The sequence below is a fragment of the Mobula hypostoma genome, chromosome 12 (assembly GCF_963921235.1).
Source record: "Mobula hypostoma chromosome 12, sMobHyp1.1, whole genome shotgun sequence".
NCBI lineage: Eukaryota > Metazoa > Chordata > Chondrichthyes > Myliobatiformes > Myliobatidae > Mobula > Mobula hypostoma.
Genome location: NC_086108.1, coordinates 52295181 through 52321205, shown reverse-complemented (window position 1 = coordinate 52321205; position 26025 = coordinate 52295181). Strand labels below are relative to the sequence as shown.

Below are 26025 nucleotides of genomic sequence, written 5' to 3'. Positions count from 1 at the left end.
ATTTTTGTTCCCCTTTGTATAAAATGTAATGCCTAATGATCCAATTGTAAGCATAACCATTCTTCTGTACAAAAATAGCAATAGTGGCTGTTTGGGCAGTCCGTTAAACCAGATTCAATCATTGCAAACTTAGTATTCAGTCTAGAGAAAGCTTCGGTCTCAAAACAACATCAGCAATTAGAGGCAGCTTGAGCTAGCTCTCAGGTTAAAGAAAGACTAGCTGGAAATGTGTCTATAATTTTGGATGGCTCTTTTTGAGGATATCCATATCTGGTAGAGAGTGCAAAAGAGATTCACTGAAATAATATCTAAAACGAAGAACTTCTGTTAAGAAGCCTATGAAGCTACACTTGTACTCCTTGGAAAAGGAAAATTTCAAGAGAGATTTAAAAAGAAGAACTTGTTGTCATATGAGTAATCACTAAACAGATTTAGGAAACTGGCAAAAGCCCCAGGGCTGAGAAGAGAAAATATTTCTTTGTCGTGGTTTTGAGTTGCTAAGATTTGGTGTACGTGGAGGGTGGCGTGTAGACTTTTAGAAGGTAGTTGGATAAGTATTTTAAAAAGCTGTGGATTGAGGAGGGAAGTAACCCTAATTGGATTGCTCATAAAGAAGGCATAAGCTAAATGACATTTGGTATTCCTCCCCTAAATTACTTTGCAATCATTCTTCTATTAAGAAAGTGCTTAAAGCCTGTGACCTGTCCTAATGTGCACTGGTAAACTCAGTTTGATAATCTCTTGTGGATAGCTTTGGGATTTGTTACTGCATTGACAGCACTGAAAACTAAGATGTACGATTATCATAGGCAATCTCAGATTTTGAAAAATGTATTTATGATAAGTAAAGAACAATCTTAACTAAAATTTAGTCCTGTAACCTTTAACTCAAATCTATTTTCAGATTATGGATCTACTTTGGTTGCTGTCCAGTGATAACATAAATAATAAATTGCTATTTCACTATTTCTAGGAAGCTTAAATAGCAGAAGAAACATTAACTATTGAGCATAACCAACACAGCAGGAACAAATTAGGAATTTGGTTACTTCAGCCTGCTCTGCTGTTTAACAAGGTCATGACTGATCTGATTGTAAGTTCAACAAATTCCTGCCTGCCTCACAACAATCTTTCCTCTATTATCAACACTCTTATCTACCACTGCTCCTTTGAGGATACTCAACCCTCAGTGCTGGTTGGTATTGCATTCCATCATCAATGGAAGACTGCAGTAGAAAGAGAAAATATAAATAGAAATTCAGTCTTTCCAAACCTGGCAAAAGCGTTGAATTTGACTGGATCATAAAAAGGTAAGATAATGATGGTCTGTTCTCATGATATGTAGGTTTGAAACTTTAGAGTTTCAGTTTCTCCAATATTAAGTGTGAAATGCGTAGAGGGGATGGAATTTTAAAATTGCACCTAAGAGAGGTTTATGAGTCAGTACATAGATGGTCCTGCTAGAGAAAGGGTAGCACTGGACTTGATCTTAGGAAGTAAAGATGGACAAGTGATTGGGATGTCAGTGTAAGAGCATTTATGAGATAGTGACTGCAATTCTAAGTTTCAAAATAATTATTGAAATGCATTATTGAAGTGATCCAGAATCTTAAATCTGGAATTGGGGAAAGGTGATTTTAATATCATAAGATAGGACCTGGCAAAAGTAAACTGGGAGCAGTAGCTTGCAGGTACAACTAATTGAAGACTTATATAACTATAACAGTCAATGTTTGAAGTGAAATTGCTCCCTAAACATGAAAGGCAAGGTCAGCAAGAAAAAGGAACTTTGGATAATGAGAGTTGGCTCAAAAAAAAGCATATGGCAAGTATAGAAAATTGAAACTGGAGGAACTCCCAACAGGAGCACAAAAAATGTGTGTGGATTGAGGGAAGTATTTAGAAAAAGTGGAACAAAGGGACATAAAATATCAGCAATGAAAGGTATTAGGCATGTGACATTTTATTAAGTACAATTAAGGCCCAGCGGATAACCGGGATATCTGCAAGGACCAACAGATACTAAAAGGGCAATCTGGGGCTTCAAACAATACTTCTGATCTCTATTCATAAAGGAGAAAGACATTGTAGTGGAAGAATTCAGGCAGGGGAAACACAGAAGTTCTAGAACCTATTATTAATTACAAGAGGGTATAAGACATAGATACTTATTCATATTTAAGCATGAATGGAAAATAGCTGATCTGATATCTTCATTCAGAAGGACAGAAGGGAAAAGCCAGGTAATTTCAGGCTCATAGATTTATTATCAGTGGTAGGGATATAGATGGAAAATTTTTTGAAGGACAGATTGAGCTAGACTTGATAAGATTTGAATTATTCAAAGATAGTCAGCATGTTTTTGTTAGGGGCAGATTCCATGTGACCAATTTGATTTTGCGTTTTGAAGAGGTTACAAATATACTCATGAGGAAAATACAGTTTACTATAATCTGGACTTCAAATTGACATTTGACAAGGTTTCATGTGGGGAAACTGGTCCAAAAGTTTAGACCCCATAGGATCTAAGGTAAAGCTGGGAAAATTGGTTCTAAAATTGTTTTGGTAATGGAGTTTTTAGTAGGAGTAAAGATTCCAAGGGAAGTAGGAGTTTTTAGAGATTGGAAGCCTGTATTCAGTTTGGTGCTCACCAATTTGTATAAATTAATGATTTGGATCTGATTATAGGTGGTATGATTAGCAAGTTCACAGATGACATGCAAATCAGTGGAGCATAGATAGTGAAGAAAAAAGTGGGTTACGTTACGGGATGATTTTGATATGCTGATAAATTGAGCAGAGCAGCAGCAGATGCAATTCAGTCTTAATAAGAGATGGACTAACAAGGGTACAACATACATAAAGAATGCTGAGGGACTGAGGGACCTTCAAGTCTAAGAATTCACTAGTGGTAGATAAGGTAGTGAAGAAGGAAGTTGGTTACTTGCCATGATTAGCAGGGGCATAGGATATTACAGTACAATGTCATGGAACTTTGGTTAGGTACAACTTAAATTGACAAACTATAAGAAAGACATGATTGCATTGAAGAGTATACTGGCCTGTAATGTAGTGTTTGAGTGACAAGGGTAGACTGGTTAGTTTTCCTTGGTGTTGAGAAGGCTGATATGACCCCAAACAAAAGTATAGAAAATTATGAAGGACAGAAATAGGGTAGATTGTAGGAAACTTTTCCCAATACCAGAGATGTCTAAAAATAGAGGGAATAGGTTTGAGGAAAGGAGTAGGAAATTCGTTTTCCACCCAAAGGGTGGTTGGAATCTGGAATACAGTGAGAAGGGTGCTGGAGGCACATACTCTCACAACATTTAGGAAGTATCTAGATGAACTTGCATTGCATCTTGAATGCCAAGACTTCGTAATCTATGAGCCGTGCTGGGTACAGTGATTGCATTGATGGATTGACCAAGGAGGATTCTGTGCTGTTCTATAATTTTAAATGGCTGAACACACTCTACCATTTTTTTACACTAATATTCAGCAAACACTGTCCTAATATGTCCTTAGGTTTCCACCCATAGCCCAATGATAATATAGCATCTGCGATAGACTGTATGTATATAATAGTGTTTGGTATTCTGGCCGACCTAAAAAAACCATGTTTAACCTGTGTCATCCAATTATCTGTTTATAATAATTTCTTGATATTAGCCATAAAGAAAACATTTTATGTTGTTGATAAGCATCTTACATCTTTGTATGGAGGAGCATGAAAACTGTTAGATGTAAATGAGACAGTTGCAGGCAACAGACCTAAAACATGCAACAATTTTACTGGTAGCAGTGTTAGCAGTCAGCAAAGAGACAAAGGCTATCTGATCTCTCATAGCACATGCTAATAATAATACATTATTACCAACCTTTGTTGTCATTTGGGGAGGTTTTAGCATCAGAAATTGTGCAATCATTCATCTGAACGGACTCACAAAAGAGACAAAGGCACATAGGGAAGAGAAGGTCAGAAAGGAGAAACAATAACTTTAAATGCTCATCTATCTCCATCCTGTCTGAGCAAGGACATCACCCCCTTCAATTTCCTATCCTTACAAAAGCTCTTTGTGATTTATGCTGGGGTAATATTCTTTGTAGCCCTTTGATGCTTCACCCAAAGATCTATTCTTAAAATTTGTTAATGCTCAGTTGGAGAGGCCTTTGCACCTCTACATATAGTCAACATGTCACTGAATAGCAATGAACAGTGGGTATTCGAATTGAATTCCCTCTTTGTGGTTCAGTGGTTGAGGATATATAGCCCACCATCCTTCAATGTAGCAGACATCAGAGCAGTGAATGATTTTGATTAAAGAACAATACACTAACACTTGAAAAACACACTAGATCATTTAGATACAGAGCCTCACAATGGATAACAAGCTCTGAGTCCCTTTTCCATTAGAAATAAAGAAAATGACCTGAGCAAAAACTCTGTAGAGTCACAATTATTAAATAATAATTCCTTCTCCTGCCATTGGCTGTACGTACCTGGCATGCAGTTTAAAGGTATGAGGTTCAGTTCTTCACTTTAAACTGAAATGTCTTTGTAGCATTCTGATTTTCCTATGATTGGCCCATGTAAGTGAACTGCTCTCATTTTTTATCATATATTATGGAAGGTAAATGCAGGGTCATTTTGGGGAGGCAAAGCACGACAGATCAGTGGAAGATGCTACACTTTGCTGATTATCTGGAGTTCTGTGTAACCAGAGTAGATAAGAGTGGTGGCCTTAATGACATTAGTGAACCTGATAAGCTTTAATGGCAACTCAGTGGTCTCGTGGTCATTAATACCAATATTACTAGTTTATAATTTTAAAATTCCCAAATAATTAACAATGGTTAAATTCTATAGTTGGGATTTGAACTCTGCTCTCTGATTCATTAATCTTCCCCTGTTGGTACCTAGTTATAACCACTGTGTCTCCACTGTCACCGGATGGGAATGTACTGCTGCTTCACTTCTGGATGAAAAGAATGCTTCAAAGTTATTAGATTACAATGCACTATTTTGCTAATAATACTCAAATCTAAGATTTTGCATAGTCTATAAAAGGGTTTGTGCCCTGGCTGATGCTTGGCAAAGTATATCAGAAAAAGTAAACATACTTGTATTTATATGTTAATTATTAATAAATTCACACAGTTTTCAACAAAGCTTACCTCCAAATTACTTCTTGCTTTTTTCAAAACATCATGTGTCCTTGTAACTGTAAAACATAAGTTTTGTTGTTATCAGATGCAGTATTTTCATTGATCTAGCATGTCAGAAAACATTGTAACAAAAAGCTTCTGCATATTGTCACCTTCCAGCAGGAATCACTGGTTACAGATCAGGGCAGAGACTGGTTTATATGCAAGGTGGTATACACACTCAAGGTGGTGATTAGAAAAGGAGAAGTATATTTTGCTGCCCTAACTTATATTAGTTTCCTCAGCAAAGAGTGGCAGTCACTTCAGTAGTAAATAAGGCTTCGTCTATATGAGTTAATGTTAAATAGGATAATGCTTGTATAATTTTGAAGGCCTATGCAAGGGTTTAATGAACAATTTATGGTAGATGACTTTCAATAAAATTCTTCCTTGGTTGATAATAGTGAAGCACTTTCTGATCCAATGTATTCAGGTCATAAGGCAGCAACTTTCCTGAAATTGAGCCCTAGATCTCAGGGTAAAGTACTGTAAAGGAGTGGTGATTGTGTGGTGCTGTGGAAGAGGTGTGCAGTAGTCAGGTTGCTTTGCATAAATGGTATGGAGTTAAAATTCTAGAGAGGTTCCACACATGGAAGTCAGCCTCTGTATAAGAATAGTTGGACCATTAAAGAATACAGCTAAGGATTATGTAAGTTTTGTGGATAGCTAAAGTAGAAGTGATGGGGGTGGGTGGTCAGTAATGAAGAGGAAAGAGCAGGAGGAGTAATGCATATTTCGTGAGAAATTGGAGAACACGAAGGAGATCTTGGTTTAGTGATGGATGAATGCTTAAATAAGATTATGAAGGTGGGGTTAAGTTTACAGGAAAGTCTGCTGTATCTGAAAGAAGTGTGGCATCACTTGGTCTCAAAGGAGTATGTAATAGCACTTTACAGATAGATCCAGTCTTCTTGTAATGCATTAGAATACTCGTCAATAGTTTTATTTTACAGAAAATGCACAAAAAATAGGCATGGCTTGCCTCGAGAATAGATTTGTCACCTGCAATTGATCCCACATTTGTTAAGCTAAAAGTCCAGTGCAATAAGGGGGGTTAAATTTACTGCAATCTTTCTCAATTACACAGTCAATTTAGTATTTCACACAAATTCAAAGAAAGAATTATTTAACATATGTTCACAGTCCAATCTGCCTTAGCAGCAAAGTGGCAAACAGACATACTAACAAGATTAAATAACACTTTTGAATGACAGGCATTCTTTTTCAATTAGGAATCAAAATATGATGTGTTGTTAGGTATTGATTCAACATACGTTGGCTGACAATGAACTGTTCCATTCCTTCTTTCACTTGGTTAGTAGCCTTTAGGCGACTGATTGCATTCTGCAATAGATTTTCTTGCTCTGTTATTTTATTCCTCAGTCTGCAAATCTCTTCCTGATCCTGCAATAACCACAAGATATTTACCCCAGGAATGGAATCTGCATGAATGTTATAATATGCAAATACTTCAACACAAATTGTATGACAGGCTGAATTCTCCTTGTAATTAAAAGAATTGCTTTTAGATGCTATCTTTAAGAGGTCTCATGATATACCAATGCATTTACAACCAATTAAGTACTTCTGAAATGTAGTGGTTACTGTGGTAATTGTAGGAAACAAGACAATTTGCACAAAAAATCCCTTTTAAAAATAATGTGATAATGATCAGTTCATTTGGTTTAGTTATTTTAGTTGGAACTGATCTGTCAAGGTTTGTGTTGGAACTTTTATGCCCACGAGAAACAGTAGACAGCTTTGACTTGGTATGTAGTTCAAGTTCAAATTTACTGCCATCTGTATATATACTCAGCCAAACGAAACAACATTCCTCTGGGCCGTGGTGCACCCACAAAACATGTATCACACAAAGCACATAAAACAAAGGATTACCACAATTAAGTTAATACAACCTAGTTCAAAGTACATGTAGTGTGCAGCACAGATAAACAGCAATTGTCTTGGTCAGTCACTATTGCTCTCTTGGGCACTGGAACAATGATGACAGCCTTGAAGCTTGCAGGGACTGTGGACTGTTGCAAAGTGATATGAAAGAAGAATCCCATTGGGAATGTAGCTCTTGCTTAATTCCATACAGATCATCAAGCTATATTTTGTGCTCTGGAGGAGGACCTGTATCAATGTCCTTTTGCCTCAAAAAGTGAGAGTGCCAGCATGGAGCTAATGGTAATATTTAATGTACATACAAATTGGTCCTTAAAGTTTCTGTTCTGCTTAGGACCTTTCTGGCATCCTGTGAGTGATTAACAATGCTTTTTGAGTATGGAACAAATAAATCCTACTGTAAGATAGAAGTATTCCTCCCTGTTTCTCTTGCCACCCATTTTCATTGATATGATTTAATCTTAAGCCTCCTGTATATTGGTGAGACCCAACATAGATTGGGAGACCACTTCGTCAAGCACCTTCGCTCCATCCGCCACAAAAAGCAGGATTTCCTGGTGGCCACCCATTTCAATTCTACTTCCCATTCTGACATGTCAGTCCATGGCCTCTTCTACTGCCATAATGAGGCCACATTCAGGTTGGAGGAGTAACACCTTGTATTCCGTCTGAGTAGCCTCTAACATGATGTGAACATCAATTTCTGGACCTTCTGGTTATTGCCCCCCGCCCCCATCCTCTCTTCCACCATTCCTCATTCTTGTTTCCCTTTCACACCTTCTCTTCTTACTTGCCCATCAGCTTCCTCAGGTGCTCTTCCCACTTCCCTTTCTTCCATGGTCTTCTGTCCTCTCCTATCAGATTCCCCCTCCCAATTTCCCAGTTTCACCTGTCATCTGCCACCTGTACTACTTCCTCCCCTCCCCCTAATTCTTATTCCGACTTCTTCCCCCTTCCTTTCTAGTCCTGATGAAGGGTCTGGACCTGAAGAGTCGACTGTTTTTCCAATTCACAGATGTTGCCTGAGCTGCTGAGCTCCTCCAGCATATTGTGCATATTGCTCTAGATGTCCAGCACCTGTAGTACCTCTTGTGTCAATGATTTAATCTTGACGTATTTGAATGAGGATCTGAACATGGATCACTTTTGAATTGCCTTCCAACAATCTATTGATCAGGATTAGTGCTTCCGACACGAGTAACATTGATAGATTTAATTACAGGAAGATCATTCAGTAAACGACCACACTTCTGACCATGAGCGGCACTGTTACACTATATAAATCATTGTAACACTGAATTACAGTGGAAAAAGGCTGAGACCTTGGGAAGAAATGCAATATCCACCTCAAAGAAGACTACCAGATGTTTTGACCTTAGGATTCATCATTGTTTTGGAGATTAGTCTCTGCTAGAAAGTTGTTGCAGTGCTTTATTCAGTTATGATGCTAACATTTGAATGCTGCTCTGAATGATATAGTGTAGTGAAACATTGAGAACAATACAATAATGAAATGACTATTGCAAAAACAAGCTTGATAAATTCCAGAATTTTCCAGAAATGAGCAGTGCTAATATTTTTAACAGTATAATACATCTGAAAATGGAGGATGAAGAACACTGATACACAATTCAGATTAATTATTGTAAATTAGTCTTCTCACCTACTTAAAGGAATGGTCTATTGTGGAATCCCATTTGAGGAAAGGACAAAAAAGAACATTTTTAGAAAGAGGTTACATGCATGATAGAGGAATAAAGCAATCTTCAGTTCCACTGCACAACAACTGTATAACTATAATTGTATAATGTTCATATTAAGCTCGTCTGAGAGACTTACCTTTTGATTTTGTACATCACTGTCTGGATTTGGCAGAGTAGTTCTCCAAAACATTTTTAGCAATGAACACGTTTCATTCAAGATCTGATGCAGTGTATTGGTATTGGAGAAGAGCTGCTTGACTGTCTGATGATCCAAATGCTGCACAGGTAAATTTGCAAATAAAAGATAAAATTTTGAGATTATCTTTCCCTACACACAAAATTCTTGTCCTAATTTACAGCCAGACTTTATATATTTAGAGCTCTTAAAATTAGAAGGAATATTAATAATCAACAACTGAGTTGTATAAACTCATTAGGCATAGATTTGATGTTCTTCTTTCTTTATGGAACCATTATTCTCTGAGAAGTATCAAATCATCTTCGCCTAAACTTAACTATTTTAGCACACAGCTCAAATGTGCTCAATACGCAATTATAATGATGACTTAGGAATTCAATGTATTGGATAACAATGTGATAAGCAATTTCTTGTTTTTCCAGTTACCTTGAATCCATCAATTTCCAAAAAGGCGGCATTGACACAGGATTGGACAATAGACTCCATCCTTTGAACCAGCATTCTGCCCTCCATAATCTGTTGCTGGAGGGCATTGTAGTCATCAATGTGCCCAATCACATGAGATCCATTTTTCTTGGCAAAGGAACCATGAGGAAGCTTGTCATCTATTAGGGAACAGGAGATGTGGCTCAAGGAATCACTGAGATAAACATCTAAAATGAAAAAGGTACCAGAGTTTTAATGCACAGTGCATCTCTAACAAAGGAAAACATTGCAAGATAAAGGTAGTTGTACATAGGGGAAGAGATATTAGGAAGGGTTTGGCCAAAATAGGTAGTTTGAGTAGTGTAAAGGTTGATGACTTTAGATGAATTTCAGAACATGGAGCTAAGCAGCTGAAGTCACAATTAGCAATTGTGAAACAGAGGCTAAAAGTGGAGGTGCACATCAGAAAGTGGTGGTAACATCCTTAAAATCACCTCTGCACATCACTCCTCTGCTATGTAGTTATCAGAACTGTGGCACATAACTACTATTTTAAACAATTATAGCATGATCTTCCTGCACTTAGATAATCATATGTGCTCTGGCTGATACAGGCAAATACTCAGGTTTTTTTTTAAAAATCACTAGTCCTACTCCCTTCAGTGATCTATTCCTCTAGATTTCTTAGTATATGACAACTTAAGGTGTTCGCCCTTGCATTGTTTTGCCTTCTGAAATACACTATCTTCTTTATTTGAATTTCCACTTGCTTCCTTTGTGCTCACCCTATTAGTCCACTAATAACTGAATTTTCTTTCCCATTATCAACTACCCTAGCAATTTTGGTATCAATATCAAACTTATTAACTGCAGTCTACATTTAAGTCCAGATTAGAACAGTATAACACAGGAGTAGGATCTTCAGCCCAGAATGTCAGTGTCATCCATTACACCATTTTAAACTGCACATGTTTTTTTTATTCCTCCATTTCCTGCCTGTTCATGTGTCTGTCAAAATGCCTCTTAATTATTGCTGTCATATTTGCTTCCATGGAAGTGCAAGTTATTAACCTTGCTTTAATTCTTTGCTTTTTCTCAACTTGCACAATTATTGCTGTTATACCTGCTTCCAGCACATCCCCTGGCAGTGGGTTCCAGGGTTAGGTAGCACCTATGGAAGGGAGTAAACAGTTGATATTTTGGGCCGAGACCCTCCATCAGAATTGGAAGGGAAGTGGGAAGAAGCCAGAATAAGAAGATGCGGGGAGGGGAAGGAGCGGAAGGTATACTCTCCTTTTCTTTCTTTTTATGTTGTTTGTTCATTCCTCTCCATAGGTGCTCTCTGACCTGATTTCCTTCAGCATTTTGTGTTGGTACAATTTCTAGTTGACTTTTGCTAAATCATAACTTTTGCCCCAGTACACCTCATCTTAGCCCAGTTTAGAAGAGTTACTCCTGCACTACCCTTGTCTTTTTTCCCACAATTATGGTAAATTTAACTGAATTAGGATCGTTGCTTCCATAATGTCTTCACAATGATACCCTTTCCACTCAACCAGATTCATTCCTTAAAACTTTTTCTCTTGTATCCTTATTTGAATGATTTTAAAATCATGGCAACAAATTATTTACCAAATAATCCAAGTAAAATTAAAATCAGTGGGATAGTTTACAAAGAATGTAGCATCAAAATCTAAAGTGACACACTCACAGCACACATAGATCACTATAAAGTTATAAGCAGGCGGGACAGGAGTTAAACAGAGGTGAGAGAGAGAGACAACAGATACATATATTGGACAAAGACAAAATGCAACAGGTAAACTGATAGTTGATAGACAAGGTGTCAGGCAAATAACAGACGAGGAAACAGACATGTTAAAGGATATCAGAGGATATAAACTTACCATTCTGCTGTGATGTGTCTTCCACATTAGAATCTACCACAGAGGAAGCTGCCTTGGAGTGCATTTGAAAAGACGAAAACGTACCAGTGTCTCGAACAGGTGGTGAGGGCACACAATCTACACAGTTCACAAACAACACAAAACATCAGAAAACAAGTGAATATATTTTTGTCAGAACAGGATCAGCAATAATATTATTTATTAACTGACATAACAAGAAACCTTAATAATTATTTTAAAACAATGATGCAGATAAAGTATCAGATCATAAGATCTCTAACCATTTTACCTGAGCATCTGACTCCATATTAATTGCTTAAGACCGGAAGGCCAGGTTTTTGATCTTTCTATCCAAGTTTCTCTCTGCCCAGTTGGTATGAGGCAAGCTAAGGGCTCCTCTAGCAATGCTAGCAACCCTAATCTATATTAAGATCAGTAATGTGTCATGAGATATACTGCTATCTCCAATTGAAGGGTGTCAACCCATGGTGACTTGATTGGAATCTCAGAAATAAAAAAATCATTTAATTAATGTAAATTGTTGCAATCTAGAGTGTCAGAGTTATTGCAATATTTCCAGGCAATTTCTACTTAGTAGCAAGCTTTTGAATAATAGATCTAAGGGAAAAGATATTATTTACTTAGGATACCTGCATGCCTTAAGATCACACTGATTACAGCTAAGTCAAAGCAATACCATAGCTGTAAAGGGAAAGAGATTTTATTTTAAATTAAATTAAATTATTTATTTCTGCCTGGTTCCTTGTAGTCACATCTGCTTTCCATGCTCAAAAAAACTTCAGAACATTTCTGGATCAAGGAGGAAGTTTGTTCATTGGCAAAAAGTTTCTACTTCCAACTCTTACATAACAAGCATTAAATTGTTGTGTGAGAGAAGTAATTTAGATCCAAGAATTATAAAGATGATAAACTATGGTAAATTTTGTTCTTTAGATTTACCATTAAAAAATACAACTTGCATTTCTCACCATATGCAAGTAAGTTAAGGTTCACAATATGTAACCAGGTGAATTAAAAAGGTGCATTTTTTTCAGATATTCTCCAAGGAAGCCTGGCATTAGGCCTAAAGTTGCTAAGAATGCAATGGTGTTAAGAACACACTAGTATTTTATATTTCTGATTTTTGCTGTGATCTATTGTGAATATAAATGTAAAAAATGATCAGACTAACACCAATTAAAGGGGAAAGATTTGATAAATTTCTTGTCTAAAATTCCCAAAACTTGGTAAACTCCAAGTAAAGTATTTTTGGAGGGAAATGGAAGGTCTTTCTATCTATCCACTGGCCTCACCCTGGAATAGCTGTTTATTGATCATATGTTCATTGGCTGATGAGGTCAAATGAGTGGTATTGAGACTGGCTGGTTGATGTTCATCCATCTGTTCCTTCAGCTGCTTCTGCAGGCAGCCATTGGTGTGAATACTGTGCTCCAGCTGAATCCGAAGGCTTCTGATTTCCATCAGGAAGTCGCTGATGTCAAAGGCGTGGTGCCCACCAGCATGATGTTGAACACCTCCAGAATAAACTGAGAGGGGAAATAGATATATTTTAAAATTATGAATTTACTCTTTATTTATTCCTCTAATTCTTGACCTAGAGCAGGTCACAATACTGTTTATAAAAAGTAAGATCTTGAAATGAAAGGAACAGTATAATACCACGTGTCAATATTGTCTATCTGATATATTAACAGTTGTCACAGGTGCTGGCATTTAAGATTTCAGATATTGTTTCTTCAGCCAGTTTTTAAAACCCATCACTGAAGCAACATTCTTACAGCTACTAAGTAGTGCTGCTGCTGAGTGGATAGATACCACAATAATGGTGAGGAGAAGATCAGGCTCTAAACATTACGTGTTGTGCAGGAGGCACAGATACCTTCGAAGCTCCAGCAAGGTGGATCTGGCAGGAGTATCACTGACATCCTTGTAAAGATATTAGCATTGTCTATAAAAGCCCACAGACTGGGGAAGCATTTACAAGACCTGCCTTTGTGCACTGTGGGAAAAGCCTACTATCCTTAAGATGGAGCTTGGGTGATAGCTTTAATGCAGCAGAGGGCAAGAAACTGCAATGGATGGAGGAATAATCTTCAGGTTGGAAAGCTAGGAGTACCATGGTCAAAGGAGTCGAGGTGCACACTGAATTTGAGATTACATCTGTTTTCAGGTAACTGGACAAACAATACAATTTGAGTGTTGGCCCTTTAAAATAGTTTGAAAGGAAGCTGAGTTAAAATCCTGTTGTTGTGTGAGTGAACAGTAATTGTTTTTCATGGCAGTGATGTTGGGGAAAAAATCACAGTAGAAACAAATTTTGCAAATTGCACAACAGTACAAGTTATTTGGGAAAACCACTTAAAAAGATCAGACAAAAGTCAGGAAACAAATTTCCCAAGTGGTGAGACCCAGAAATAGGCAAAATAATACTTCAATCCAGGTTGAGCTGATTTTCACCATTTATCTTTGAGTTATGCAAAGGAATTTCTAGGCCCATTTATTTCTAATACGAATGCTAAATTGCCTTTTTCAAATGGACTATTTTTTCTAAGAATAGTTTTGCTATTTTTTCTCTGTAACTAAATTGAAATGCTGTAGATTAATATCTATTTTTCACGTATTTGCATTGAATTTTCTATTTCTGTTCTCTCACAGTGCTTTCTTTGTCTCTCACCTGGATTGAATTGCCACTTGCAAGGGTAGCTAAATGCCATAGAGTCATACAGCACTGTGATAGGCCCTTTGGCTCAATTCCTTCATGTTGAGCAAGATCCCCATCTAAACTGGTTCCATCTGTCGCCATTTGATCCATATCCTGCTAAAGTTTCCTATCCATGTTTCATACATCAAATAATGATGTTCTCTCAAGAAATTACAGCAGACCATATTTTTCCAACTGCAGTTTAGTTTGTGATTTTCTGTAATACAGGGCTGCATGCATTAAGAAGCACAAGTTGAAAGAAGTTTTTTTTTCACCAATTCTGTAACAGTAAATTTTATTCCAGATCTCAAAATCATATCCCCTCCCATCCTACCTCAATTTAAAACTGCCTTATTTTCTCTCGTTGCCATATTTTTTCTGGTGAAGTTTCTTTGACTTGAAATATTAAGTCTGCTTCTCTTTCCATAGATGCTGTTAACCTGAGTCTTCAGAATTAGTTCAAGTGTGTATTTGAAATAGAACTTGTTGAAAAATTATTGTTTCGAAATAGACTGTTTTCAACCTGGCCACTTCACTCAGCATCAGCAAGACCAAGGAATTGATTATAGATTTCAAGAGGGGAAATCAGGAGAACATGCAACATTCATCCTTGAGGTGACAGCAGTGGAAAGGGTGTCAACATCTCCAAGAATCTGTCCTGGGCCCAAAGCATTGATACAATTATGAAAAAGGCAAGCCAGTGGCTCTATTTCATTAGAAGTTTGAGAAGATTTGGTATGTCACCAAAGACCCTTGCAAATTTCTATAAATATATGCTGGAGAATATTCTGACTGGTATCAAAGCTCCAAGGCACAGGATTACCAGAAGGATGTAGATTCACCAACTTGTCATGAATGCAACGCTCCCCACCATTGAGGGCATATTCAAGATGGTAGCAGTCATCAGTAAAGATCCCCATCACCCAGGACATGCCCTCTCCTTGTTATTATCATCAGGGAGGAGGTACAGAAGCTTGAAAACCCACACTCAAAGATGTAGGAACAACTTCTTCCCTTCTGTCTTCATATTTGTGAACAGTCCATGGACCTGTGAACAATACCTCATTATTGCTTTATTTTGTAATTTATAGGAATTTTATGTCTTTGCAATGTAATGCTGCTACAACTCAACAAATTTCATATATTAGATGGTGATAATACACTTGACTGATTTTTTATAAAGAATTAATGATCACCGTGTAATGGGAAGAATGATCAAAATGGAAAGCATTTTACATTTGGTTTAGAGAAGGAGAAACTTGGGTCTGACATTTGTATCTTAAAGGCCATTGTACAAAGGTATTAAGCAGAATTGGCTGATGTAACATTGAAGAAAAGGCAAGAGCATAGATAAACAGTTACACCCATTGAAGATTATATTTCACAATTTTCCTAAAATTGCATTGCAAAATAGACCGTAAGAAAGCTGATCCATCTGCAGTGAACTGAAGTTAAAGATGGCGTCAGTTGAAAGAAAAGGTTATAAAGAACAGACAACAGCTAAGATTAGACCTGTGAAGATTTTACTGAATGGTGAAACAGAGATCTTCTGCTCCATTCTCTTTATCTCACAATTTATTTTTTTCATAAACATTTACTTGCACCTGTAGTTTCAAAATCTGTAGGCTTCTTGGGACTAAGCTCCATCTGTCATTCAGCAAGGCCTCCATAATACCTCCGGCCAGACTCCAATAGAATGGCTCAGAAAAGGACTCAGAAGAGGATACACCAGCTCATATTTGTTTTTACAGCATAGAAGTAAACCATTCAGCCCATTGAATCTACACAGTCTCTCAGAGCAATACCATCAAAACCGTTATCCCATTTATTTCTTCCCCCACCTAACATCACTTAATTTACAATAACCAAATAGCCCATAAACTAGTGCACTGTCGCTTTGTCAGCGGAACTGGAGCTTGATAAATTAGTTGCTATAAAGTAGCCTCAGTCTCGACAAGTGGTAGAAGAATCAGAGAAAATTAAGAATATAAGAAAATGTGAGCAAGAGTAGGCCATCTGGTCTGTCGAGCCTGTTCCGCCATTTAATAAGATCATGACTGATCTGAGCGTGGATTCATGTCCACCTACCTACCTTTTCCTCATAACCCTGAATTCCCCTACTATGCAAAAATCTATCCAATTTTGTCTTAAATACTGAGGTACTAAATTAATGGGCATGTGAGGGATTGTAGGTTACAGGGGAATAAGTAGGGGAAGGGGATAGATGGGAATGCTCTTAGAGATGGCCAAATGGCGCCCTTTTATATCCTAGTCAAATCTAAAAAAAACGCTAGCTTGATTCACAGTATTATGTGAAGTGGATTAAGAACATAAAAGTGAGAGGTGATCTTTTGGTCTCCTCAAGGCTGCACTGCTATTCCGTAGGATCATAGTTCATCTTTTATCCAAGCAGCACTTTTCTCTGCTAATTCAATTTCCCTCAACTCCCTCAGTATCTTAAAAATACATGGACTAGCTGCACTTCCATGACCCTCTTAGAGAATTCCAAAGATTCATTACCTTTGTGGTAAAGAAATTTCTTTTAATCCTTGTCCCAAATGGCCACTTCCTGTGACTTAAAGTTCTAAATACCCAAGGCAAAGGAAACTTCTTTGCATTTACACTATAACTGCCTTAAGTACTTTGTATGATTCAATCACCTCCCTTATAAAAACTCCAAAAAGTATAGCCCAGATTGACCAACTTCTCCTCATACAAGAAACTTGTCGTTCTAGGAATGAACCTTGTTCACTGCCTTTGTCCTGCAAGTAGAGAGGCAAATCTTAGATACAATCTCCCAGATGAAGACTCACCAAAGGTGCTTAAATATCTCTACAATTGTACTTAAATGCTCTTGCAATAAAGATTAACATAGCTTTTGACTTATTATCAATCTAGTCATTCTGACTAAAAATGTAACATGATCGTGACAGAGATTCTTTCCTGTTTAAGTGACATTTGTTGATTTTCAATGGACTGCTAACCTCTGTAGTATCAAAGAATGGTGTAGTGGCCTTCCAGGTGTGAGTTTTGAATGGGTTGTATCCAGCATCTGATATAATTGACAATTCAAGAAAGCCAGTGAACTTTTTCTAATAACTTAGCCATTCAGGGTGATTAAAAGTACTTTAACTTGTGCACTGGGCTTTTGAGAAAAACATGATTATGGAAGGTATGTCTTCAGTAATGAAATGTGAAAAACTTTGGCAGTTTTCTCTACATTTTACATTCACTTGTTTCAATGGTTGAAATCCGAGTAGCTGTACTGAATCAGGACTGTATACAATCCAAATATTCTTTTGACAGCATAATGTACCAGTGAAAATATTCATGGAGTTGATTTAAATGTGCTTACATCTGTATATGACAGATTGTTTTTATCTTTAAATTTAAGGCAAAGTCTTATCCTTACTGTGACAGAGGAGTAAGGTACCCAGGGTGCAATCCCAAGTTTTTCCTTCACCCTCCTCTTATTTTCCTGTAATTTTGTAATCTACTTTCTGCACATACATGGCCATCAACTTCACTACGATTCTTTTTGCCATTAACCAATATTAAAAGGCATTTAGCCTACCATCATGGCTTTGGGATGGGGGAAAAGGCCAAAGAATCCAAAGGGAACCTGTGCAGTGATGGAGAAAATATGTAAACTCTGTACAAATATTGGTCTTGATAAATTAGTTGGGTGTTTTCCTGTCCTTAAATTTTCAGATATTTCTTTGGTTCAATTTGCGAAATATAATTTTGGACTAGAATACTAACGATGTACTAAAATGGCTTCCCAAAAGAAAATGCTGCTGCTAATAATCACCATAATCCAAATACATTATGTATTCCCAAATTGATCATAATCAAGTACGTTGTACACTAAGAACTTATTAATGTTTGGCAAGACACAAGAATAGATCAGTTTGATTATGCTAATTTTCTATGTGAACATACTAAATAAATGTAGTGGTTACATACCACAGATACAGAAATATGCATTGGACAGCGGCATGGTGTCCTATCAATACTTCCTACCTGATATTTTATTCCATTGACATCAACAGAGTTAATTATCAGGCAATATGGTAAATCAGTGGCCATAGTCACATGGCCAGATTAATATTATTTGTCAAAATAAACTACTGACATTTAAAAAAAATTGTGTGGAGGAATTCAGAATTGTCCACTATAATACTTAGGACAGTATAGGCAGCATTTAAAAAAAAAAATGAAAAATTTATTTGATGGCATTTAAAATTGATCAGTTCCTACCAGAGAAACTTCTCTTTCTTCCATACATCCTCTCATACACTTTAATTTCTGATTCCAGGGAATGAGTAAGCTGGTGGCTTTCTTTGAGTTGCTGTTGTAACGTGGTCATCTCCTGTAATAGCCTGGGCGGATGGAGAAATCAAACATGTAAGAACAAGGAATACAAACATTAAGTTTCACAGTTTAGAAATTTTTTTGCTTCTCTGTAGTAACACTTAATAAACCAGTTTATTGGTTTGTATGAAAAGCAAAAAAAGGAATGTTTTCCTTTTGTGTCTAAATCAATTGCAGATTTAGCCTGTGACATCAGGCTCTTTATGTTTCAAAACACTGATGACCTCAAATTGTCAGTGGAGTAAATAACATTAAAATACCAGTTACAGATGCTTTAATTATACACCGTCTTACTACCATTTTGATTTATATGATGTATCCCATCTTGGAATATCATTTTGTGGTGTGTATTAAATCTAAAATGTAACCATTCCCTGCTTTTTTTTCATCACAGTCAGCAGTGAAAGGCTCCAGTCAAGGCAGTAGAGGCTAGAGTATTGATAGGACAATGAAGGGGATTTTGTTCAAAGAATACAAACACCAAACATTCAAAGTAAGAGCAGAAACACAAAAGTAATAAGCCCTGCTTACTGAAATAGAGTAAATGTATGATTGAATAATCATGGCAGGAAACTGTTTACACAGCGATCAAGATTGAGAATTTAATATTCCAAGATAGGCAACTGTTGGAAGAGAAACAAAATGTTGTGCTTTCCCCATCAACAGCTTTCAATTTCAACCTTTGAAACCTTAAGTTGCATCTGTATTCTACATACTAATTATTGTCATCTTTGAATTAATTTGCTAACAATATGAATTCTGTATTTTGGGTTTGCATTCACGGTGGACTCAGTCAATTCAATAGAACTGAGAATTTGTTGCAAGAGGATTGACACTCATCACAGTGGATATTAAGTTTATTTTCCCTGGATAAACTGTGGCATCTAACTGCATACATTTGACATATGAATTAGTCAGTCATTTACTGATTTTCTCATTTGATTGGAACAGATAGTCCAGTGAAATCCAACTCCATGTAATGCAGTCACTGGGCAAGTTAAATGAACAGCATAAGCTGCCACTAAACCAGGTAAAAACAGAAAACAACATCAGTCTCAGCACCTATTATTTTTGGTTTGGCTGTATTGTTGCTCCTCTCTCAGTTGTTGTGCTTTCTGCTGGCTAACCCTGACTTCTGTTTGCAACCTCTTGTTCTCTTCCTTCCAGTGATGTAGCTCTGTCTCCAGGAGTTTGTATCTGGCCCTGGTTGTTAAAAGGGTCCCCTTCATTTGTTCCACTTCTTTAACCTGTTCTATAGAGGCAAAATAAAACAAATTTCAGAACAAGTATAATTTTCTTTAGTTGCTAAACTTCAATTTAGTCAATTTTTTAGTTAAAACAAGTATTATTATCATTAAATAAAAATAACTTTTATTGATTGACAATAGGTAGGAACAACATTCCAACAAGCTTCATAAGTCTTAAGAAAAGAAAAATAAAAACAGATAATCTGGAAATATAAGTCAGGCAACATTTGTGGAGAGGGAACCAAGTTAATGCTGAGGGTCAATCTGTTTCTCTTACTATAGATTTTGCCCCGTTGCTTTGAGTATTTCTAGCATTTTCTTTTTTTTAATTTTAGATTTCCAGCTTTTGAAGTTTATGGTTTTGCAACAAGAAGAATATATACCACTCAAAACAAAAACAGATTTGGAGGTGTGAGCAACTGATTGGCAAATATGATAGGCTTTAGAGTGCCGTAAAGGAAAAGAATTTTGTTGAAAGCTGTAATAATATATATTATCCTAATATACAGATTAATTTGATAATTCACAAAAACATGGACAATATTGGTTTGATAATTCAAATTATCTGAACAGTGTTAGTTCATACTAAGGGATGCTTTAAGCTCTTGAGATGAAGCTGCTCAACTTCTCAAGCTCCCCTGTAGATCCAGGTACGACAAATCTGAAGTTATCTAGATTCCCGAAGGGCCAGGAGATCAGGCAACAAGACTGATTTTTTTTTTTAACTGCAGATTCTGGAAATCTGAAATTAAAACAAGATGCTGGAAACATTTGGCAGGTTAGATGAACCACCTGGCTGGAGTGTTCAAGGACACCTTCAATCTATCACTGCTGTAGTTGGAAAAGGGCATCAATCATACCAGTGCTCATGAAGAGCAAGGTGAGGTGCCTCAATGACTATCGCCCAGCAGCGCTCACATCTACTGTGAAGAAGTGCTTTGAGTGGTTGGTCATGGCCAGAATCATCTCCTGCTTAAGCAAGGACCTAGACCCGCTGCTATTTGCCTATTGCCACAATAAGTCACTGGGAGACCATAGTCAGTGTGTATCAGAAATAACACCTCCTCCTTGCTTATAATCTACACTAACACACCTCAAAGATGTGTGCTCAGCCTACTGCTCTACTCTCTACAAACACGACTAGCGGCTAGGCACAGCTCAAGTCAAGGATAAATTGAGGGATGAGCAGCTTCAAGTTCCTGAATGTCAACATCCCTGAAGCTCTATCCTGTGTCCAACACGTTGATGCAATTACAAAGAAGGCACAACATTAGCTTTATTTCATTTGAAGTTTGAGGAGACTTGCTATGTTAGCAAAGACTCTCATAAATTACTACAGATGTACCATGGAGAGCATTGTATCTTGTTTCATCACTGTCTGGTATGGAGGGGCCACTGCACAGGATCAGACAAAACTGCAAAAAGTTGTGAACTCAGTCACCTCCATCATGGGCACTAGCCGCCCCAGCATCGTGGACACCTTCAAAAGATGATGTCTCGAAAAAGCAACATCCATCATTAAAGACCCCCATCATCCAAGACATGCCCCCTTCTCATTGCTACCATCAAGGAGGAAGTACAGGAGTCTAAAGACATACACTCAATGTTTTAGGAACAGTTTCTTTCCCTTGACATCAGATTTCTGAAAGGGCCGTGAACCCATGAATAATACCTCACTTTTTATTCCCTTTTTGCACTATTTTTCTTAATTTCCTATTGCAACATATAGTAATTCATGTGTATTGCACTGTCCTGTTGCCGCAAAGAATAAACAAATTTCACAACATACGTCAGTGATATTAAATCTGACTCAGATTCTGAAAGTTGCCTGGTCTGAATTATTAACTGTTTCTCTTTCAACAGACGTTTTCAGCATTTTCTGTTCTACTTCCTTAAAATTGCCTGAAGTACAGAAACACAGAATAATCATTAAATTCAATCTAGGAATAAATAGTAGTATGAAAATAGTAGTATGACTGCAAGCCTGGTTGTCTGAAGGGAAAGGTTATTAAGAAACCATTGCCCATCACCCAGGCCACATTATTTAGGACGTAAGCTGACCACCACCCTCTCCCTGCTTCATAAAACACCAAACTTGTGTCCTTCATTGACCTGTTAAACTGGGAATCTGACTCTTTCTTCTTTGAATGCTTAAACCAGGGATGCTTTCCTGGTGTCATGGATTCTTGATTACCTGACTGGCAGACCACAGTACGTGTGCTTGCAACACTGTGTGTCCGACAAAGTGATAGCAGCACTGGGGCTCCACAGGGGACTGTCTTGTCTCCCTTTCTCTTCACCATTTACACCTCGGACTTCAACTACTGCACAGAGTCTTGTCATCTTCAGAAGTTTTCTGATGACTCTGCCATAGTTGGATGCATCAGCAAGGGAGATGAGGCTGAGTACAGGGCTACGGTAGGAAACTTTGTCACATAGTGTGAGCAGAATTATCTGCAGCTTAATGTGAAAAAGGCTAAGGAGCTGGTGGTAGACCTGAAGAGAGCTAAGGTACTGGTGACCCCTGTTTCCATCCAGGGGGTCAGGGCGGACATGGTGGAGGATTACAAATACCTGGGGATACGAATTGACAATAAACTGGACTGGTCAAAGAACACTGAGGCTGTCTACAAGAAGGGTCAGAGCCGTCTCTATTTCCTGAGGAGACTGAGGTCCTTTAACATCTGCCGGACGATGCTGAGGATGTTCTACGAGTCTGTGGTGGCTAGTGCGATCATGTTTGCTGTTGTGTGCTGGGGCAGCAGGCTGAAGGTAGCAGACACCAACAGAATCAACAAACTCATTTGTAAGGCCAGTGATGTTGTGGGGATGGAACTGGACTCTCTGACGGTGGTGTCTGAAAAGAGGATGCTGTCCAAGTTGCCTGCCATCTTGGACAATGTCTCCCATCCACTACATAATGTACTGGTTGGGCACAGGAGTACATTCAGCCAGAGACTCATTCCACCGAGATGCAACACAGAGCGTCATAGGAAGTCATTCCTGCCTGTGGCCATCAAACTTCACAACTCCTTCCTTGGAGGGTCAGACACCCTGAGCCAATAGGCTGGTCCTGGAGTTATTTCCTGGCATAATTTACATATTACTATTTAACTATTTATGGTTTTATTACTATTTAATTATTTATGGTGCAACTGTAACGAAAACCAATTTCCCCCGGGATCAATAAAGTATGACTATGACATAGAAGGTATGTTTTAACTTAGTGAGGGATAATTCATTTTATAATCAGTAACTCTTCATTTAAAGAAGGTCTTCAGTCTCTGGTCAGGGCGTTACCTTTGGAAACTTGAGTAAGCCGGCCCTGGAGAGTTTGGATCTCATCCCTCAATGTTCGGTTTTCATCCGACAACTGAGTCATTATTTCTAGTCCTTGGATATAGATGTTAGTGGGTGCAACAGCTACAAGAAAACAAAAAGAAATAGGTCAGACATTATAATGTCAAGAGTGTAAAATCTTTATCAAGGATTCCAATTCATCAGCATCTGAAATAAATAACCACTCATTTAAAAATGATTATCAACATAATTAAAGTGAAGAGGACTTAATGCTGTCTTGACCTCTGTCTTCAAGTTTGACATTCCAAAGTGTATCATGTCACACTTTTCTGGATTGAACTCCATTTGCCCCTTCTCAGCCCAGCTCTGCATATATATAAAAGAAGGAAAAGGGGATGAAGGGGGAGACATGTAAGGAATCCCAGAGCCGGGAGTCTGGGTAGTTGGCAAATAAAAATGATGAGTTGGGGGGTGGGTGGGGAAGAAAGTTCAGGTACAGTGAAAGTTACAGAGATAAGGGTGAAGCTAAATAAGGCCTTAAATATGAAAATTAAAAATTTAAGGGATTGGTAACCAGAAGGTAAAATGCAGATAAAAGGGAATTGGATGACAGATTGACTGCAACCTCATTCAGGATTTTATGAGACTAATGAAATTTGGAAATCTACCTGGAAGACCATAGCAAAGTGGGTTATGAAAAAGGGGCAGAAATAAGTGAAGTAACAAAAGGTGAAACAGATAAAAATACAAGTTCAGAGATGAACTGAGAACCAGTTACACGCACCCTAGTTTGGCCTAAAGGAGCTGGACAGTGCTTAGAGTCTTGTGGTAGTTTTACTCTTCCCAATACTTCTCTATAGGGACCAACAGTTCATCTAAGACTGAAGATTAAACAAAAGACATCCAGTGTGCAAACTAACTTTAACTTCTCCTTTCACTTACTTGTTTTGTTATTCTTGGACAACATCGATGAACTTATATTCTGGAGGAATCTGAAAATATCAGCATTACAGTTGATGTATTCCAGCCTTCCTTCTCCGTGGTTGCTTTGGTTACAGTTAAAGGGCATGTACACATAACTCTTATTCAGTTCCCCGCTCTGCTACAGTATATCTCCCATGTTAGTTATACTAATGTGTAAATATTATGTAAAGGATAGATACCTCTTCTCAGAATATGATAGATTAAAAAAAGGAATCATTGCAACACCCTTAGAGGAGCAGTACTGCTGGATCACATGATATATCCATCCTATCGCTATATTTCAGAATTTCCACTTGACATCATTATCACAGCCAACAGAAGTAAGGTGTCTGGGAGTGTCTTACTGTTTTGTTTGGCTGCAGTAGCCAGGCGCATTTCAAGCTGCTCCCTGAGTTGATCATTTGTGTGGATAGATTCTTCTAGACGCTGACGCATCACACGAATTTCCCGAAAGTGTTCTTCCAATAACTCTGCACCTTCATGAAAAACAGATAAAGTAATCGTAATGAGTATTTGCAATTTTATCAAAAACTTAATTTTAATAATTTCTGTTTCTTCATATCTTCTGAAGGCTTTGATGTACAAACATTTGTATATTGAGGGACAGTCACCAGTTTCCTGTTCAAAACTGTATTTAATAATTTATTACTTATGACTGTAACAATAATGGACATTTAGGAGAGATGTAAATGGGAGGAGAATACTTAATGAATTCTAGAAAGTCACCTATTTGGAAACAGAAGTGTAGTTATAGCACATGTAGCTATCCAGTAACTTTATACAATGTTGCACCGGTTTACATTGATATAAGATATTAGATTCAGGAGCAAAATAGAAGCTTTTTTGCACTCTAGGCCATTCAAAGACTTATTAAGTAGACGGTGGAATAAAATCAATATCAAACCTGATGTTTATAAACTTAAGCTGTAGATATCACTATATATACCAGAAAAATAGAGAATGAAATAGCACTTAAAAGTCATTACCACAAAAGCACTAAATCAATTTGGCATAATGTGGCCCTGCAAGTTATTAATAAATTATTGTCTTATTTATTACTGTTGGCAAGAGGATTAATATTATGAGTATGGGCTGATAAAATGTCCTTTCTTTATCTTCAAAATGTGATTTGTGATCTTTTGCATTAAACACATAGGTAACATTAATCCAGGATAAAATTCTGCTTTTACTTTAGTTGCAATGTAGCAGGACAATGTGGTAGATGGGTGTGTGAGGGTTGACAAGGGAAACAGATGAGTAAAGTAATGGAGGAGTGGAGAGAATTATCCCACATAATTCAGTTTCTCTTACATTATCACTACATTAAAAAACATGCTGTTTTTATGCCACAGACTTATTATCAGGCTCTGGAAAATCTCCTGTAGACAGTGATTACAAGTACCATTTTTTATTGGTGGTTGAAACAATGGAAGCTAGGGAATTACAAAATGTTCCCTTTATGTTTTAAGTCTCTTATATTAGAGAAATGAATTGAAGTTCCAATTAGGAATGTTCACCAATTAACATTTCAAACAAAGTAGCTTTTCCAAACCTACAGAGCAGCAAGTGAGAAATAAAACCATAAATCTTCAGTAACACACACGAAATGTTAGAGGAACTCAGCAGGTCAAAATGGGAATGGGAAGTAGAATTGAAATAGAAGGGCTATCCTGCATTTTGTTGCAGACTGAGGAAGGTGCTCAGCAAACCAGTCTCCCAATCTACGATGGGTCTCATCAATATACAGAAGGCTACAGTGGGAGCACCGAATACAATAGATGACCTCAACAGACTCTTAGGTGAAGTGTTGCCTCACCTGGAAGGTCCCTGAATGGTGGTAAGGGAGGAGATGTAGGGGCAGGTGTAGCACTTGTTCTACTTGCAAGGATAAGTATACCAGGAGGGAAATCAGTGGGGAGGGATGAATAGACAAAGGAGTCATGTTGGGAGTGATCCCTGCGGAAAGTGGGAAGTGGGGGGGGGGGCGGGCGGGGAGAGATAGATGTTCTTGGTGCTGGGATCCCATTGAAGATAGTGGAAGTTACGG

The 26025-nt window shown here is 37.6% G+C and overlaps 1 protein-coding gene across 9 annotated transcripts in view; it reads right to left on the bottom strand.

Annotated features, from left to right (window-relative positions):
- pde4dip (phosphodiesterase 4D interacting protein) overlaps nucleotides 1-26025 on the bottom strand; it is a 440914-nt gene that overhangs the window by 2225 nt on the left and 412664 nt on the right. For 7 of the 9 annotated variants that reach the window (XM_063064080.1, XM_063064082.1, XM_063064078.1 and 4 more), the window contains 11 exons: nucleotides 24323-24454; nucleotides 22995-23117; nucleotides 19510-19699; nucleotides 18334-18455; nucleotides 12665-12898; nucleotides 11352-11468; nucleotides 9445-9671; nucleotides 8956-9096; nucleotides 6483-6612; nucleotides 5179-5225; nucleotides 3882-3942 (listed from right to left, as the gene is read on the bottom strand). In XM_063064080.1, coding sequence (XP_062920150.1) covers nucleotides 3882-3942; nucleotides 5179-5225; nucleotides 6483-6612; nucleotides 8956-9096; nucleotides 9445-9671; nucleotides 11352-11468; nucleotides 12665-12898; nucleotides 18334-18455; nucleotides 19510-19699; nucleotides 22995-23117; nucleotides 24323-24454 — 1524 coding nt within the window. The remainder of the gene's footprint in view (nucleotides 1-3881; nucleotides 3943-5178; nucleotides 5226-6482; nucleotides 6613-8955; nucleotides 9097-9444; nucleotides 9672-11351; nucleotides 11469-12664; nucleotides 12899-18333; nucleotides 18456-19509; nucleotides 19700-22994; nucleotides 23118-24322; nucleotides 24455-26025) is intronic. The other 2 variants (XM_063064076.1, XM_063064077.1) reach the window with 1 other exon arrangement.